At 40.3% G+C, this 18,981-nt stretch overlaps 1 protein-coding gene across 2 annotated transcripts in view; it reads left to right on the plus strand.

Annotated features, from left to right (window-relative positions):
- The first annotated feature begins 3,209 nt into the window (after positions 1 to 3,209).
- Positions 3,210 to 18,981, plus strand: part of PPP4R4 (protein phosphatase 4 regulatory subunit 4) — a 58,267-nt gene continuing 42,495 nt past the window's right edge. For both annotated transcript variants that reach the window (XM_058806418.1, XM_058806419.1), the window contains exons 1-2: positions 3,210 to 3,420; positions 3,926 to 3,999. In XM_058806418.1, coding sequence (XP_058662401.1) covers positions 3,307 to 3,420; positions 3,926 to 3,999 — 188 coding nt within the window. In that variant the 5' untranslated portion in view covers positions 3,210 to 3,306. The remainder of the gene's footprint in view (positions 3,421 to 3,925; positions 4,000 to 18,981) is intronic.

Here is an 18,981-nt window from a genome sequence, read left to right on the forward strand (position 1 = left end):
GACAAATCACTTCACCCCAGAATCCTGAGGTAAAGTCAGAGTACCTGAAGAATCCTTCAGTTACAAAGTCCTTCTATGTATGTTGTCTTTTTTTATTTTTTGTTTTTATCTTCACCTGCATTGAATTTAGAGCTCATTGCTTTAGAAGGCAGGAATAACACTCTCTCTCTTCTTCCACTAGGTATGGGTGCCACTTTCCCAGGTGCACTGCAGTTGTCTTCCTCAAGAAAGGATTATTTGAAATTAGCCTGGTACTCTCTTTCCAAGGTTACACAGCCCCTGTGTTAAAATGAAGGCTCCAATTCAGTCTGGACTTCATTAAAGCAGCATGAAATAGCTCTTGATTCTAATACAATAGCTGTGACAAGGTTGGAATGAAGCTGAGAGAGTTTTATTTGAGAAAAGAGAGGAATGGAAAAGGGAGGAGCTGAAAGCAGCAGCACTGGAAAGGAAGTCATACTTGACTTTAGTCACAGATGAGAATGAGAGACCACTTGCCTGCAGGTTTACTATCAGAGGGGATTCATTTTTGTGTATGTGGTTTTGGAACAAAATATGCAAGCTTTATGTTTTCTGTCAAATGTATGGTTCAAAATGAGATATATTTATATTTAATCTAATTCCTTCTGTGTATTCTAGTCCAGTACTATATTTAGTGGAAAAAAAATCTTTTTTCTTAATTATGTTTTTCATATTTCCAGGATATTTGTAGGTATCTTTGACATATCTACATATTTTCAAGTTAATGGGAATCATGTCTGCTCAGTGTTTCCTGGATTGAGTTAGAAGGACAGTTTTTTAAAGGCAGTAAGGAAGAGATGTTTTTCTAAATGTTTACACATTTATAAAAAACTCTCTTCCTTTGTGGCTTACAAAGTTTATAATAAATGTTATAAAATGTAACATCAGTAATCAGCCTAATTGCTATTTAAACTCTGTATTATTCAGTCTATAAAACTGAATTCTGGAATTCCTTGTTTGAAAACTTCATTGAGTTACTAGTTCAAGGCATTCAGAGGAAAATACCTTTGATTTCAGACGATATCTATGATTCATGAGAACTACTTGCAAGGTGAAATAACCACAGATTGGCTGTGAAAGAACTTGCAAAACGATTTTCCTAACTGTGTTTGGGATTTCAGTATGTTTTCCTAATACTTATCAGTGGCAGAAGCCTGCATGCCAGGATTTTATATTTAAGGAGGAAACATTGTCTAAAACTTGTTTTTTATTTCCTGTCATAGATCTAGTTCCTTACCTACTCTAAGAGGACTTAGGTTCATTTACAGCTATTGTATTTTCTGTCTAATTATGCTCCCTGGTTAAAAAGATTTTGGAAAGGAGATGTTCAAAAAAGTGTTTCTTATTTTGATTCATCATCATACCTTGAAAATTCCAAATGGTTTAGGTTTGCTATTACATAACACCTTAATTACTTATATGTATATTGGATTAGATTTTGCTGCTAATAATTCTGTTGTACATTTGAAATTAATGAAGATCCTCTAATTTTTAATGTTTTACTGGTTTGTCCAAGCACAGGATTTGGCCTAACTGGTATACAGAAAAGTCATACATAGGGGACAATGTTTATTTTTTGCTAGATAAAAGCTGAGGTACTTGCCAGTCATAGAATAAAAATTAATACAATTCTGGGCAATATACCACATAGTATCATATAATATTTACAATTTCTGGAATTACCTCTAATCTTTTATCAACAAAACTGACTTGGTCATGTGGGCATTTCCCAAGGATAAAAAACCATCGCACCCCTTCAAACAAGCCCTTGTGAAATATTTAAGCTTTTTTAATTCCTGGTCTGAGTGTGACTGATGTGCTCGTGTAACCATTGCAAAGGCCACTGTCTAGAGGTCTGGTGAATTACTTATGTCAGTAAGTGCTGAGTTTAACTCTGTATGATGATTCTTGTCCTGCATGCATTTTGCATCACTTACGCACTCCAAAAGAAGCTCTCTTACTAAGTTTTTAAAGATTATCCATACTTATTTGTATATGAATCAGAGGTAATTAGCATACTTTTGTCTTGAAAAAAGTACTCTCCCTTTAGCCCCCAAGGCAATCCACATTTGTGAGCCAAAATGGTAAAGGCATCCAAGGCCTAACTGCATTTATCAGGAAAACTATTCCTGTTGGAATCTGTGCTGCTGCTGTGAGTGTGAGTGGTGCATAACCTGGGTCTAGAATGCAAAAGGTGAGGAGTAAGAATTTATGGAGAGTGTAAGTCATGTCTTCGTCAGAGTTTCACAGTTTACTGCCGAAGAAGTATTTTTTTTCCTTTTAACGTTAATATAATTCATTGGGGGAGGAACCTGGTTTGGACTTTTCATTAAAAACAGCACTTGTTTTCAGTTTCCCCGGTGTAATTTGATTTGACACAGCGGCGAGACGGGCCACACTGGTGGGGTTCCACACTGGTGGGGTTCCACACTGGCGGGGAACGCGGCGCCCCCCAGGGGAGGGGTCGAGGAGCAGCGGCCGCGGCGCTGCCGCTGTGCGAGGGAAAGCTCCCGGAGCCGCACCGCTGCCGGGCAGCCCCGCCGGGCCGGGCGCTGAGGGGGCCGGGCAGCCCCGCCGGGCCGGGCGCTGAGGGGGCCGCGCCTCCGCGCATTCCGGCGCTGCCGGGCCCGACGCTGCCCTGCCCTGCCCGTGGAGACCGCGGTAGCGCCGCGTTGCCCCGGAGACCGGCTCGGCGGCGCTGGGGCTGCCCCGGCCGGGGGCTGTAGCGCTCACCCGGGAGGGAGGCGAGGGGCTGCGCCGCGGGACGGGGGCGGGGAGCGTCACTGCACCACAGCGACCGTCCCTCCTCCCGGGGCGGGCGGGGAGGCGGCACCCGGGCACCGCGGCGGGGCTGTTTCGCTCCGCTCCGCTCCTCGCCCTGCCCTGCCCTCCTGCCCAGGCGCTGAGGAGCGAGCCCGCGGCCGAGGGCTCCGCCCGGCCCCTCTGGCGCCCGGGGGCACCGCGGTCCCCGCGCCCTCGCTACGGACGGGGGTGGCCAGCGACGAGGGCAAACTTGGCTCGAAACTCCCGCCCGCCGAGGCAGCAGCGGCCGCGGGGGCTCTCGGGGCTGCGGGCGCCGGCCCCGCCGCCTGGCCGCCCGGGCGGAGCGGAAAGTTTGCCGGCAGGCGGCCGGGCGGGGGTGGCGGCCGGCGGCGCTGCCGCAGTGTGCGCGCCCAGCCGGGGCCGCTGCCGGCCGCCGGAGCGCCCCGGGGCTTCGCTCCTGCCGCCCGCGCTGCGATGTGAGGCTCGGGGACAGCGACGGCTGCCGAAGGCTTTAGTTGTTACATGCGCCCAATAATCTTCTCCAAAATGGATTTTAGTCATAGCAGTCTTTTTGGATACATAGAAGACCTGCAGGAACTAACTATTATAGAGAGGCCAGTACGCAGGAGCCTGAAGGTATATATACCTCAAAAAAGAACGGTGATTTAAAATCCATTTTAAATTGGGTCTGTTTTAATTATGCACAGATAAGTGAATAGACCGTTTTTCTAGCGTTTGTTTGGGTTTGTTTGTTTGTTTGTTTGAACAGCACCAGGATATGAAACGTTCTCAGGCATTTTATAATAAACAGTCTCGAATATAGCAGGGATTTGATGTTTTCAGTATAAGAATATTAAGATGGGAACAAATAGATTAGCTTGGGTCTTCAGATTAAATTATATGCAACTTGTTTAATAGTGATAGTGTCTGACTTGAAACTGTACTTCTCTGACGTTCCGTCTTTTCCTGGTGAAAGATTTATGTGATTGAATCTGAAATGTTGGCTGGAGGTTTCATGAATAAATTCAGATTAGTCATGAAGCTATCCCTGTATATGTGGGGAGAACCAGGTTGTTTTAAGATTAAAACAGTGAAGTAGTCAGGCATTGTAAACTCATAATCTCTATTTCACACTTGACAGACACCAGAAGAAATAGAAAGATTGACAGTTGATGAAGAACTCAGTGATATTGAAAGGGCTGTTTATCTACTCAGGTATTTCCTAAAATGTTGCTGTGAAACATTGCTGACCATTGTGTTTACATACAGCTTTTTTAGTGTTTTACTCTTCACTCCTTTAATTTTCTGTCTATTCGTAGTTCTTTTGCCTTCAACTTATGTTAAGCATATAGGCAAGATGAAAATAGGTATTGTAATTCACAAAAAAATCACCCTATAAAGGGGTGTCTGTGTACATGTATAAGAATTTCTGATCTTTTAATATGTTCCTCACCAGCACAGAGTTATACTTAATCATCTTTCCCCCTGTAGTTGATTTTGCAAGATTCCCTGAGTGCCAATGTTATTAATACCAATAATTCAGGGAGTTCATACTCACTCCAGATATTCACTCATGGGCAGTTAACACAGGCTAGTAACAGAGCTGCTCTAGCATCCTGTGTGTGTTTGGACTTTCAGAAGAGAAAACTTGAATTGTCTATACATTAGTTCTATAGTCCTTGGGAATTACTGTAGAAAATACTGTGTTAATACTTCCCTCTGTTCTGGTTTTCATCATCCTACCTCATCCTTTTTGTTGAAAATATTTATTTGCAGATATTTGAATAACTTAAATTTGGTAATTTAAAGTATGGGTCTTTCAACTACTGTGTAAGTCATCTTTGAGAGTACAAATGTTCGGGGGGATTTTGAGTTGAATATGCATTTTTAAACAATACCTAGTAATTGAAGAACCAGCTGCAGCTCACTCTCAGTTTGCTTATTCTGCTATTTTAAGTGCTTTTCTAGTCTAAGCCTGTGCTCAGTATTTAGAGTAGATATTTTTGGTGATACAGTTTTCTCTTTTTGGGCTGCATGGCAGTATTTGTAAGTAATCATTTTTGACTGCTGATACTGCTTTTGATACTGACTACTGAAATTTATTAAATAGAGGCTTTTAAAACTTGCTTTGCTCTTAGTTGCTGTAATCAAAGCAGTCTGTTGACTGCAGGGAAATTCAGAGGAAACAGTTTGCATGTGGTACATATCACTGAAAGGATATGTATCCATTCTGGGTTTTACCTTACAACAACCAGCATAGATGATTTTTTTCTTTTCCAGTGTGTAGCAAATTTCTTTGCTTCTTTTCCACTTAAAAATCCATGTTTCCAGCATATATGTCTTAACTAGATAATTGCCTTTTTAAATGGCATTCATAGCTTTCATCTTACCAATTGCTTTTCAACCTGGCCTTGACCTTTTCCTGACATCTTTATCTGATTTTCTCTACTCCAGCAGCTGTTTGAGACATAACATTCTTTTTCTTTTAAGGAAGTGTTCATTTTTCCCTCTGCATTGTTCTCATTGCTGAAAGGAACCTTCAACTCTGCTTGATATGGTTTTTGTAATCTGGCCTTACTGTGCATGTATGTTAATACAGTCATCCAGTGGAAGCTGTTGCTGTTGAATAGCATGTTGCTGTCCTTGTACTGAGTGGAGTAAAAGCAGAGTTGAAAAGCTGCCTGTAACCTAGTAGTACCTTTTATATAATGTACAAGAGTATGTACTTTTGGCTTGTCAGGAATTTTTCATCTGTTTTAATACAATATACCTGCCTATTGCTGTCTGATAGTAGTGCCAGTCCAGTCTTTCTGTGCCTCATTTTCTCACACAAATGCATTATTCACTGTCCTTATGTAGGTTGTTCCTTATGTAGGACTAACCTTGATCTTATCCAAAAAAGCCACTGCCTTTTCTGAAATCTGTCTATAGAAATAGCATTGCTGAGGTTGAAACAAATTGTTAAGGACACCTCTGTTGTTTCCCATTTGGAAAGGATTGTGTTATCTCCACATACATTAAAATATACAAGAACAATAATACAAAGCAGATCTCTCATCTTAAATATCTACAGGTAACATCAGAGTACTACTTTTGTCACAATGGTTTTTGTATTGTCATTTACTTATTGCACCCTAATCTTCAAGTTGAAGATTTTAAATTGACTGAGGTGAGTATCTTCAGGGTTGCTTGTACAGTGCAATGGAGCTGATTAATAATGGGTAAAAGCTTTGTATGCTACAGCAAAGCTAATGTTTACTAGTGATTTTCATTAGCTGGAATTTTCTATTCCAGCTAATGTTTACTAGTGATGTTCTGGGAAAGTTCAGAAAGAGTCTTCGTGTTTTAAAGGCTTTCATTCTGAACAAAAAACTCAACTACTTTCTTCTTTTCACATAATTTCCTTTTAAAACCTGCCTCCAGCTTTTCCTCCCCACTCTTGAGCTTCAATTTCCTTATATGCAGAGTTGTTGTATGTTTGTTAGATATTTGTTTTTAGAAGATTTCTGCTCCTGAAGTCTTTTACTATAGTGGTCTGAAAATGGGTACATTGAGATCCAAGTTGGAGAGGATAGATTTTCTTTTTTTTCCCCAGTGACTGATTCTTGCTAACTGCATATATGAGAAGGTATTAATTTTCCAACTTTCAGAGTTTCATCAGTTATTCTTCTCTTTTCATTTCTTGTGTTCTTAGCTTCTCATTTGCCAGTAGTACCATACAGTTTCTGGTGTGGACTTGTACTTGACATTGTAAAGTTAATTGCTTTACTCATCCAGTATATATTTGTAACCATCTAATGATTATTTTGTATTTCCACGGTGTCTTGTCTGTGTCTAGCCATGATGTATGGTCACAGATTCTGTAAATTTTGGTTCGTTCTGTTCTCTTAAGTGCAATGTAATTACATACCTACAAATGTTTTTAACATGTGGTGAGTACATTGATAGATTGATCTTATGTGAGATTTTAGGTCCATATAGACATGATTTCATTGCAATTGTTTTTTTGCTGTTGCCTATCATAATTTGGTTTCGCATTCTAAAGTGATAATTGTAATTTTGATAATCCTGAAAAGGTAGTCTCTCTCTCATTATTATTGCTAGTGAATGTCTTTGCTTTCAGTCTCCCCTTTTCTGCTAGTACTGTTTTTCAGATAACTCTGTAATGAGGTAGATTGATAAGAAGATCTAGGTAAAGTTGATAATTTCTGGTTGCATTAATTGTCAGATAAATCAACTCTTTGATTTACTACATCATGTGGATATAGAAACAGTTCTGCAAGCAAAAGGAGAGGCTGTAGCAGCTCTCCTGGTGGCTAGGGTTACTTTAATATGACTTGAGCGTAAGTGAACTACTGCTTTAAACCACTGATTCCCAGAATACTCAGTTTTAATTAGGTAACATTCTGCAGTTAGACTGAGCAAGTTCTAATTTAATAAGAATGTGGTAACAAAGTGGACTGTAATTTATTGTAATCTCATTTAACCTTGATTCTGGTAGAGGAACTGGGCTTCCTTAGACCAGACTGTCAGGGATGTTTATGAACTTCTCATTGAAACCAAATGGGTTTAGGGACTTAGGGAGGGAGAGGCATTTGAGTGTCTCAGATCTATGTTTTAGAGCTTCAGCTTGTGTGTTTGGTGGTTTCTGGAGCCTCTAACAAGAATCACTGAAGAGTTGTATTCTGTCTGTACTTTGTATGATGCTGGCCCTACAGAAGAACAAAGACAGCAAAACAGCTGTGTGTCTCAGCCCGGGTCAGTGTCAAGATTGATGGCTGATCATAAAACCATCAGCAGATTAAGAGGAGCTGCTGGAACACTCTGAAGCAACTGAACAGTTTGCATTCCACCTCAGGGCATTGTGACCTCTACCAGGACAGTGGCAATAAGCAGCTTGGGAACAATAATTTTCATTCCTGCTGTGAATTTTTGCCTGTAATTAGTTTTTCCATGTTTTCTGATTCTTGATTGGTGTTATTGCTTATATTGATTTGTCTTGCTGTAGCTCACTCTTTTATGGTATACAGCCCAAAGCAGGTGTGTTGTGGTGTGCTGTAATGTCCCATTTTGGCCTTCCAGGTCACTTTCCCAGGTGTGCCTATACTCTCTCCCTTCCCCCTTACCCCCATGCTGAGTGAGTCCTGTCACTCAGACTTAGCATTCCAGCAAGGCATCGTGTGGTTGGTCAAGTTCAAAGGATGCCACTCAGGCCCAGGGGTCATTGGCCTGTCTGGGTGTCATCTTCCACTGGGCCCCTGCCCCTCTCACCTGGTTGGTGGCTCACCTGTACCTCCCCTCCCCCTGTCCCTGAGCTTAAAAAGGTCATCAGACCATGCGGTCGGGTTTCTGTTGGAGCAGTTGCTCACGTTCAGACCTCTGTAACCATGGAATAAACCTCTGGACATTAAACCCTCCAGCGGAATCCTCTCCTTTTTCTCTTCACCATCGCCTGAAGCTATTCCTCCTGAGGTGAACGGGGTTCCAACAAGCCTGGACTTGTTCAGTGCCCAGCTGCAACCACCAGCTAGCCAAGGTATCTCTGGGGTGACACGCCGCAGTTGCTGCCTTTGGCCCAGCAGCGAGGGTCAGACTGGCCCAGGCACAATCTAACTGGTAATATTGGGAGCCTTTTTTCCAATACAGGTGTTCTTTGCCTGATGAGAATCTGGTTCTGGATGCTTACTGGCATAGGCACTGCAGGGTGGTTTGTTTTCTGAGGACTTTTCTGATAGATTTCCCTAGGGCTTTTGCATTGTTGTGTGTACTGTATGACTTTGTATTCAGCTACTTTTTTTTTTTTTTCATTTGTGCCTGCTTAGTGTTAAAACTTCCAGACCTTGACATTTGTGTCTTACTCAAAATAACATAGTAATAATAAGTTATCAAGGTGGAAGATTGAATTATTCACCCTTTTAGGAACAAAACCATTGTTTTTGGAGAGATCCTATCTATCAGTGTAGAAAACCACACAATCCCTTTCTAAAACATTTAACACAGTTCTTGAAGACACAATAGATACTCTGTCTAGACTGGAAAGAATTCAATGCCTCTGAAGTTATGGTGACTTAAAAAGGCCACAGCAACAAGAAGAAAAGTTGTACTTGATTGTACAAGCTAGCCTTGATTAGCTAGAGCATTCTCAAATTCTAAACATCTTTTAATGCATTATATGTTGTTGATTGTGAATGTCAAAACCACTACTATTTAAAAGCTTGTGGATTTGTTTTGGTCTGGTTTTTAGTGATGGTGTTAATTTTGGAAAATTTAATTTTTCTGTAGGTTCAGGCAAATCACTTTAAAATAATTAGATTTTAAATGAAAGCTTTCATTTACATGTAACTTTAGGAGATTATTTTCTGCATTGTATCACTTTTTTTGGTGTGTTACATAATCATGAAAACTGGCTATTCTATTCCAGTTATACAGTTTATGGTTCTAATGGTATGCTAAGTGATCCAGCTGTAATGCTCAGCATGTTGGAAAATAGTTCTTCCATCTGCCCTGTCAAGCTCTAAATATCAATGTCAAAAGTATTTTTTCATTTTCCCCATCCTTTAATTTTCAAATTGCAACTTAAGTTTTATAAAAGTTCCATTCTGATTCACTTAGTTGGACAGATGAACAATTTGTTTGACCTTAAATGTGTTATGCAAATAAACTAATGAGTATAATATGGAGTCTTTCACCTTAAAGTAAAAGGTGTACCTGTAGACTCCTAAAGTGTTGCTAAGTCACATACCTTTATTTAAATTAAGCTTGGTGCAAATACTTCTGTTAATCATATTTGCTGAGTTGAAACTGCAGCTGAGGAGCCAGCTGTGAATATACAGAGCAGAGTTACTGTAGTGCATTGAGAAGCATTAAAAAAAAAGGAGAGAGAAAAATTTCAGGTTTCTTTCTCAGGCTACAGTGCAGGAAGATGGCAATGCCAGTCCTCTCCCTGTTCTAGTGTTTGAACTATGTTTGCCCTTTTGTCTGCACAGCACGCTGGGGACTTGACCTGAGGCAAATCCTGGAAATGATGGTTAGTTTTAAAACTGATCAACTGTATGGTCCAGGACTTTGTATACTTTAAAGAAGACCTGTGCCAGCACAAAGGAATTGAATAGCAGCATGGGAACAATGCTTGCGAGGGGGTGAAATGCCTGAAACTTTGACTGGCTTATGGTATTTATGAAGTTAGGGTTTCCTGGTGTCTGGTTTCACAGTCAAGCTAAGCTGGAAGAAGCTTTCCTGATATCAGAGAGAAGCTCACCTCTCCTTTCATTCTGTGACTGCATGGTACTGATAGCTTTTGTGTTCCAGCACTGATGCTATTGTAGCCCTGCAATCTCAGTCAGATTAGGGAATACATTCTAATTCTAACAAAATATTCAGATACTTTGTTCCAGCAAAGTGTGAAACAAAATGCAACTGCTCTTGCTGCTATAAATGGGAGTGTAAACAAGAAGTCACAGCTGATACATGGCTCTGCTGCCAATAGTGAACCAGATTTAGTACTTGTTACTCTAATTTTGAATGTATACTTTGGGTCTGTGAAGTACTGGTTGAAATGAGCAGAGGATAGAAAGTATCAGCTGTTGTTTGTATAACAAGGCCTTTGACATAAAATGGACTTAAAGAATCATGAAAGTTGTAAAAGACCTCTGAGGTCATTGGGTCCAACCTTTGACTAAACACCACCATGTCAAATAAACTATAGCAGTAAGTGCAATACCCAGTAATTTTTGAACACTTCCAGAGATGGGGAATCCACTGCTGCTCTGAGCAGCCTTAACTAAGGAAAATTCTTCTTGATCTTCAACTTGAACATCCCCTGACACAGCTTGAGGCCATTTCCTTTCATCCTGCCACTTGTTGCCTGAGAGAAGAGTCCGATCCCCACCTGGCTCCAAACCCCTTTCAGGTGGGTGTGGAGAATAATACAAAAGAGTAATCCTCTTCTCCTGGCTAAACACCCCCAGCTCCCTCAGCTGCTCCTCGCAAGTCTTGTGTTCTGGACCCTTCCCCAGCTCTGTTGCCCTCAATGCTCCAGCCCCTCTATGTCTTTCTTGTCATGAGGGGCCCAGAACTGAGCACAGCATTCGCTGTGTGGCCGCACCAGTGCTGACAATCATGGGGACAATCCCTGCCCTGGTCCTGCTGGCCACACCATTGCTGGCACAGGCCAGGATGCCATTGGCCTTCTTGGCCCCCTGGGCACAGCTGGCTCATGTTCAGCTGCTGTCAACCTGCAGTCCCAGGTCCTTTTCCACCTGGCAGCTTTGCAGCCATTCTGCCCCAGCCTGTAGTGCTGTGTGGGGTTGCTGTGAGCCCAGTGCAGAACCTGACCCTTGGACTTGTTGAACCCCATACTACTGGCCTCAGCCCATGGATCCAGCTTGTCCAGATCTCCCTGCAGAACCTTCCTACCCTCCAGCATAGTGACATTCCCACCAAACTTGGTGTCATCTGCAAACTGACCGAGGGTGCCCTTGATCGCCTTGTCCAGACCATTGATGAAGTTGTCAAACAGGGCTGTCACCAACACTGAGCCTTGGGGAGCACCACTAGTGACCATCTGTCAACGGAGTGCAGCACCATTCACCACCCCTCTCTGTATCCAGCCTTCCAAGCGCTTTTTAACCCAGCCAACAGCACTCCCATCTGAGTGGTAGCTGTCAGCTTCTCCAGGAGAAAGATGGGGGAAACAGTGTCAAAGGCCCACACCCTACACCACCCCTGCATGGTTCACCGGGTCATGAAAGGGAGATCAGCTCTGCATGAGATTTGGAAGTCTGCCTGAGCTGTCATGTGTGAGACCAGGTAGCTCTTCCTTATGTGTTGTCAAATTCTTCTCTGGAGATGTCAATTATATTTGTGTTTCAGAGCATCTTTGCTCATGACATAAGGAGAAACTAGATATATTTTTGAATATCAAACACAGTTGAAAAATATGTGGGTTTTTTTAACTTCTAAAAATTGTTCTGTTGTCCTAGGAAAACCTTATCATCCTCTCCTAGAAATGTTTGACATAGGAATATCCAGGAAAATATTTCCCATATTTCTTTATTTCTACAATGATGGATCCCATACATAAATAGCCTGTTGCCCAGCAGGAGAGTGAGTTTCTTTTCTTTTTGTTTGGATGAGCACTGGCATTTAATAAATAGGTTTAACAGTTGCACAGTTCATTTTTGATGTCACATAATTAATGTATAAATATTATAATTCTTCTTTATATCACCTTCCTTAGAAATTGCCAAGTGTTTACAAAAAAACATTTTGTGTGCATAAGGAGCTTTTATCCTCATGCTTGCTCAATAATACTAATTTAAATTTTATCATTTGCCTGCCTTGGCAAGAGATAATAATATTGGACTAGTTTTTGACAGGTTCTGGAAATGAAGATGTAGATGGGAAAGTATAATATTTTGTGTTAGAATACATCAAAGGTACAGAATCTTCAAAGAGTAGATCAAGCTGTTCATTTTTGGCCAGTCTGAATATGCTTTCACATGATAGTACCCTGTAAAATAATGACTGTTGTATGCTAGTGACCAAAACACAAATCTCTAGTCAATTTATACAGAATGGCTGGGGTCCGAAGGGATCAAAGGTCGTTTAATTCCTTCCCCCTGCCATGGGCAGAGACAGCTTCAGCTAGGCCACTTTGCTCCAGGCCCCATCCAACATGGCTGTAGGTGCTTCCAGAGTTGAGAACTCTGGGCAATCTCTTCCAGTGCCTCTCCACCCTCACAGTAAAAAAATTCTTCCTAATACTCAATTTAAACCTACTCTCAGTTTGAAGCTATCTCTGTTTGTCCTGTTGCTACATGTCCTTGTAAGAAGTCTTTTTTCAGCTTTTCTGTAGGATACCTTTAGGCACTGTAAGGCTTCTCTAAGAGGCTGCTCTCTTCTCCAGGCTGAACAACCCCAATTCTCTAAGCCTTTCCTCACAGGAGAGGTGCTCCATCCCTTTAGTTGTCGTTGTGACCCTCCTCTGGACAAGGTCTTTGTTACCCTTCTTCCTCAAAAATGTTGATGTCCTTTCTGTGCTGAGGAAATCTGACCCATCACTCCAGGTTGGGTCTCATCTGAGCAGGGTACAGAGTCACGTTGCCTTGCTGGTCACATTGCTTTGGATGCAGCCCAGGAGACAGTTGGCTTTCTGGGCTGCTGCATAGTGCATGTTGTCAGCTCATATCCAGCCTCTCTCCCACAAACACCCCCAAATCTTTCCCAGCAGGGCTGCTCTGATCTGTTCATCCCCTGGCCTGTGTTGATACCAGGGTTTGCCCTGACCCAAGTGTAGCACCTTACACTTGGTTTTGTTAAACTTCATGATGTTGTAGCAAAGCTCAGCTTGGTCTTGGTGGCAGATTTACTGAGGCAGCACTCAGTCCTTTTGTCTGTACCATTAATGAAGATATTGAATGACACTGGTCCCAGTATGGACCTCTCAGGGACACCACTCATCATTGATGTTCATTGAGACGGTGACTACTATCCTCTAAATGTGAACATCCCACTGATAGCTTATTTACTGAACATGTCATTCTTGCAAATTCCTTCTAGTGTTTTGAGGACTGCTTTATTGTAGGCATGCTTCTGTGGCCCTGCACTCTGACTCCGTATGTTGCTAGCACAAAGAAGAGACAGGAGTTAGTACTGATTCAGCTGCTCTTTCCCTAAAAGCAGGTTAGTAGCATGCATCACTACCTGTCCCAAAAAATCTGAGTGCTCTTGAGGCTCTTCAGAGAGTGGCTCTTAGTGCTGATACACCCTATATTTTTGCATTCAGGGCTTTTTAAAAGCTTTTCTGAATCTCTGCAAAACAAGATGGATAGAACTATACATTGGTTCATACTGCTACACTGTACACTTTATGTGAAGTTGTTTTACTGAGGTGAAATTCTGATTATAATTTTAGGACTTCAGGAACTAGGACTGCAGTCTTGGGCCTGTATCTGTGCCTTTGCAGATATGCTGTGACACAAGAATTTGGAACAAGACAAGAAATAGCTTTGTTGGGATTTCAAATTAATCCTGCTCTCTGGGGTAAACTTGTATAATAGTTCATTTAGCTATTTTTAGAGTTAACTTTAGTAATATTAATGTTTTTTTCCTTGTTCCACCAGCTGGTACTCTAAAAGCCAACACTGAGTTACCCTGGATTCTGTCAAGCCTTGGAGCCCAAAGCTTTATGTCACAGGAAACAAAACCAGGATAATTTAATCACTTAAGAGAGAAGTTTTTTCACAGTGGAAACAGAATGGGAATGTAGACAGTCCTTGAGACTAAGCAACTCAAAGAGGTCTATATTATTCATTGAGAAGTTCTCCAACATTGGTAGGAACATCTTATTCAATCTTTTAGGGGCAATTTTTTGTATAACAGAAGTTTTCTTTAGTTCTTGAGGACAAACAGAACAGGAAATTGAAGTGATTTCTATAGCAAGGGCTTCTATTGACATAGTCTGGTAAAACTCATATTACAGCTAAAGAACCAACTGTTTTCATTATACACAATGATAGGACTCTGTGCCTGAATAAGAAGGTCAATTCAGATTCAAAAACTGAGGCCAAAACTGGCATCTCTAGCCAAAGACAGTTATGTCCTCAGGCAAGGTTTTTTTAAAAAACACCAGTAATACAAAAGCACATTGATGGAAATTTTTCATAACTGAATTTTTCTTGAAATTTACCCTTTGAGAATTGATGTGTCTCTGGCATTCTTACATCTTGATTCTCCTCTCTTTCTCCCCAGTGAATCTTTACCTTCCTAGATCAGGTTGTGGATGTGTCTTTACAGTCTGAACAGTAACAGTATCCTTTGCAGGCTTGGAAAACCAAACTTTGACAGGATGGAATTTTTGCCTTGAATGCTAATTCCCTATGGCCAATCCACCCTTGTATGTGGAAGAAAAATTTTTTTCTAGTGTAAGAGTGATAATTAAACAGAATGAGGAAAGGGACAAAGAACCACTTGAAAACTTTTGCTAGATCTCCTGGATACATCTGTCTGAGGCTTTTTTGCTGCTGCCTGGTACTTTTACACAAGCAGAAGGTACTAGATGTTTCACATCAGTGTTATTATTTGAACAGACTCTTGATGATGCAGGTATTCTTATTTAAATTATTCTATTTAGCTTCTTTTACATTCAGGTAATTGTTTCTGCATGTTTCTCTTTGCAAAACATTACCCTGTGAGAGGTTAATGTTAAGAAATAAAAATACCAGGCCTGGGATATGTCCCTGTATCTTGGTAGCAGTTGTTCTAGCAGCAGTTTTGTTTATTCCATGTTACGTGACTGTGGGCTGTGAGAATGTGTACAACTCTCATGCACAGTGTAGCTGAGTCATTCCTTGTCAGTCATATAAATTCAGAGCAGGACCAAGGTAATTGCTCTGCTTTGCTGAACTCATTCACTGTTGTTGGAAACGTCTTGCCCATCTATCCCTTATATGTTACCTTTCCTAACAGGCTACATGTAGACAGTCATTCTTAGTCATTGCATAATTCCAAAATTGCAGCTGCTTTGTTTACAGAAACATGCTACAGTGTAAATTTAGCCTCAGTGTTTCTATATAATTCCTACTTTCACATTCTTCTACTTGTTCTTGAATTTACCATAAGAAAGTCAGGTGTAGGCAGTGTGCAAGCAGGGATAGATGAACTGGCATGAATGGAATTGCGTCATTTTAAGTGTGTGTGAGTCCAAGCTGAGTATAGTAGCAGAGGTTTGTTGTAAGACTTCAGATATTTTTTTTAAACTGACAATGTTTGTAAGATTCTATAAATGAAGGTGACCCACATTGCTAAGTCAATATGATGTGTAGTGGGGAAGAAAGGCTGCAGTCTCAAAGAGCATAGTCCTACATTCTTTCTAATAGGAAGAAAAAGCAATTTATGCATTCTTCTTGTCCTTATCCATTTTTCAAGAATCATTCGGTTTAAGAGAATATTTCTAACTTTGGAAATGGATCAGTATGAGATTTTTTCCTAAGGCATTTTTCTCATAAGTTTTTAAAGTTAAATCTCCTATTTGATTGTTAGGGGAAAAATATTTTTTTTCTTTCCCAATTCTATCTTAAATCAGAATGTTATAATTTGTTTTTTGTTTTTTAAATGGCAAAGCAATGCAACTTTAAATAAAATTGCATAAGCTTCCACCAGGTTTTATGTGATTGTCTGAGAGAAAAGGTATAAACAGAAAGTCTTGGAGGACTTTTGTTTATCCAAGTAGCTTTGTGTCCAAATTGTCAATTATGCCTCTAGTAAAAATTCAACATTTTTTGAAGTAAAACCAGTAAATTAATTTGGGTAGGTATCAATTTGCTTCTCTGTCTCCCCACCTCTGCTGCTTCCCATGGCTATTGTTGAACAACAAAGAACAACATTAAGCACTGCAGCCGCCAGTTTATGCTACAATTAAAGAAAGCCTGTTCAAAGCTGCTTGTTTAATTCCAAAGCATTTCTCTACCAGTTGGAGTAGACCAGAAAAGTTGGATTCCAGGTGGATAAAAGCGTTTGGTAACACAATTGACATTACAGAGCTGTGCAGCAGAAGTGGCGTTGCACTCAATAAAACCATTGCATTTTCCTTGCAGTAGTTAATGCCTACAAAATGGGATGATTTACTGTTTGTCTGTGCTGCATGAGAAGTGCAGCTGACCAGCTTGTAATCAGATTTTCTAAAGTGTATATATATACTGGCTTTTTTTTTCCTCCTCCTTAGTGAAATTGCTTGGTAACTTCTGTTACCAAGCATATATTGAGAAGGCTCAACTAGGGACAGAAATAAAATGCTTTAAATATGCTAATTGTATTTTTGTTGTAAATAGGGGTTGATTGTATTGTTTCTAGCAGAATAAACATATGTAAAAGAGAAATGTGAAAGGTGTCTGCTTTAAGACACTTTTTTGTATGATATTATTGCTTACATTGTTGGGCAGGCTTGGAGATAAAAATCCTATCTTTAAATGGAGAAACAGAAAAGATCCCATTTTCACTGCTGAAATTGTAACTGAGCTTTTTGAGGGGGAGGATTTATGTCCATATTAAATAGCAAAACATCAGTCATTGCCTGATTGCTGTTCGCACCAAAATTTTTCTGTTATAAACAGTTAATCTCTTTTATGTACTTTCATTTCAAAGCTCAGGACTAAAACACCTATTATCTCTGCCATTTTGGGAAACTAGAAGTTAGTTAGGCTATAGTTAGATTCAGAACAAGATTCAATTTTATTTTTGTTTTTTTCCAACTGCAGCAATTGATAGACACTAAATCAATGGAGAAAAGAATGATACTTAAAATTAACCTGCTTATTTACTACAGGTTTTAACCCAAGAGTATGTCTATTTCTTCTTGTTTTTATCATCATGTAAAGCAAACTTAGGTGTATTTTAAGTGTTACTTGTTAATTCTTTTGAACCGTGCATGCTTGTTGTATTGCAAGAAAATACTTGCACCTTAAGTTTGTAATAAATCATTAGATGCATACTTGTATGTAAAAATCAACTCTTATTGTGGATAAATACACTTGTGCTTTGATCACTTAAACTTTCCCATCTATTTGAGAATGATGTGTTAGAGAGTAGATAGATCAATAAAGTTGATATACAGATCTTTGTATCTTACCTATTTATTGCAAATTCTGAGGGCATCAAGTAAAAATTTCTACAGTGTCTCATCTTCCTTATTAAATGAAGGAGGTGGTTTTGGTCTTTTTAAATGAACAGTTGGAATGTGGCAGCTTTTTGATCTGTTGGGTATAATGTCCCACACCCGTAAAACCCATAAGCTGAAAAAGATTCTAACTAGAGTTTAGTATTTGATGGGTTATTTGAGATGTTCATGACTCACTGTACCTGCTTTTTGGTAAAGGATGTTGGGAGTATTTTCCCCCAAATGTTATTCCTTCCCCTTTCTCACTTTCATTTTCTTTGCCTTCTGTGACTGAGAGTTTGCCTTAAGCTCATTATTTTCAGAGGACTGCGCAGTGAATGCCCACTGAGATGGTTTCTGTGACATCTGTAAAGATGATGTTGGCCCAATGGAAGTTGTGTAGAACTTTGGAGTTCTTTATGCGCTAGAATAACATTGATAGCTTCAGCACTGTGGGCTGTGTGTATGGCAAATTCTGCCAGTCAATATCCATTTGCATGGATACCTCTTCACACAGCTAACAAAAGTATTGTTCATGAAAATTATATATTGTGTTAATACTACACTTAGCCTAAAAATGTATTGTTCTAAACCTTTCAGTGATCAGTTAAAGTTCTTTTTCAGTAACAAACAAACCATAGGGAGAAGGGCAGGGGAATGGCATGCAAATAGTATTGTATCAATACTTTTAAACATTTTTCTTCTTCTGTGTTACTTTTTCTTCCATAGAATGATATTGATATCAACATAGTAAATACACAAGCCAGAAATTCTGGTGCTTAACACTGAATATATGCTGTGAAAGATCTGTGCAGCTGAGCATATTTGATATGCATTCAAAGGAAAGAGATATTCTTTTCTTCAAAGATGGTTCTGGACTAATTTTAGTAAATGTGGGTGGAATTACTGGTAAATGTTTTTGTTTATTCTTTCCATTGCAGAACGTCAAACTCTTTTTGGGATAACTGTATGACTAGAAATAAGGTAATATGACTATGTGAGGAAAAAATAGTGTAGCAAAAGGCTATTTAAGATTATTTTAGTGATTTTGAAGATAGGGAATGTTACTAGGACTACTACAGTTACCTAAACATAATTGAGTAGTGTCTTGGATTAATCCCAGACATCTGCCAAGCCCCACGCAGCCACTCACTCACTAGGGGAGAATCAGAAGGGTAAAAGCTGGAAAGCTTGTGGGCTGAGATTAAAAACAATTTATTAGGGAAAGCAAAAGCCATGCACACAAGCAAAGCAAAGCAAATTCACTGCTTCCCACAGGCAGGCAGGTGTTCAGCCAGCTCCAGGAGAGCATGGCCCTGTTGTGTGTAATGGTGACTTGGAAAGTGAAACACCATCATGCTAAATACCCCCTCCTTCCTCCTTTCCCCCCCCACTTTATATACTGAGCATGATGCCATATGGTCTGGAATATCCCTTTGGTCAGTTTGGATCATCTGTTCTGGCTGTGTCTCCCCCCAGTCTCCCATGCACCCCCAGTCTCCTCCCTAACATGGAGCAGAAAAGGCCTTGGCTCTGCATAAGCC

The sequence above is a fragment of the Ammospiza caudacuta genome, chromosome 6 (assembly GCF_027887145.1).
Source record: "Ammospiza caudacuta isolate bAmmCau1 chromosome 6, bAmmCau1.pri, whole genome shotgun sequence".
Classification (NCBI taxonomy): domain Eukaryota; kingdom Metazoa; phylum Chordata; class Aves; order Passeriformes; family Passerellidae; genus Ammospiza; species Ammospiza caudacuta.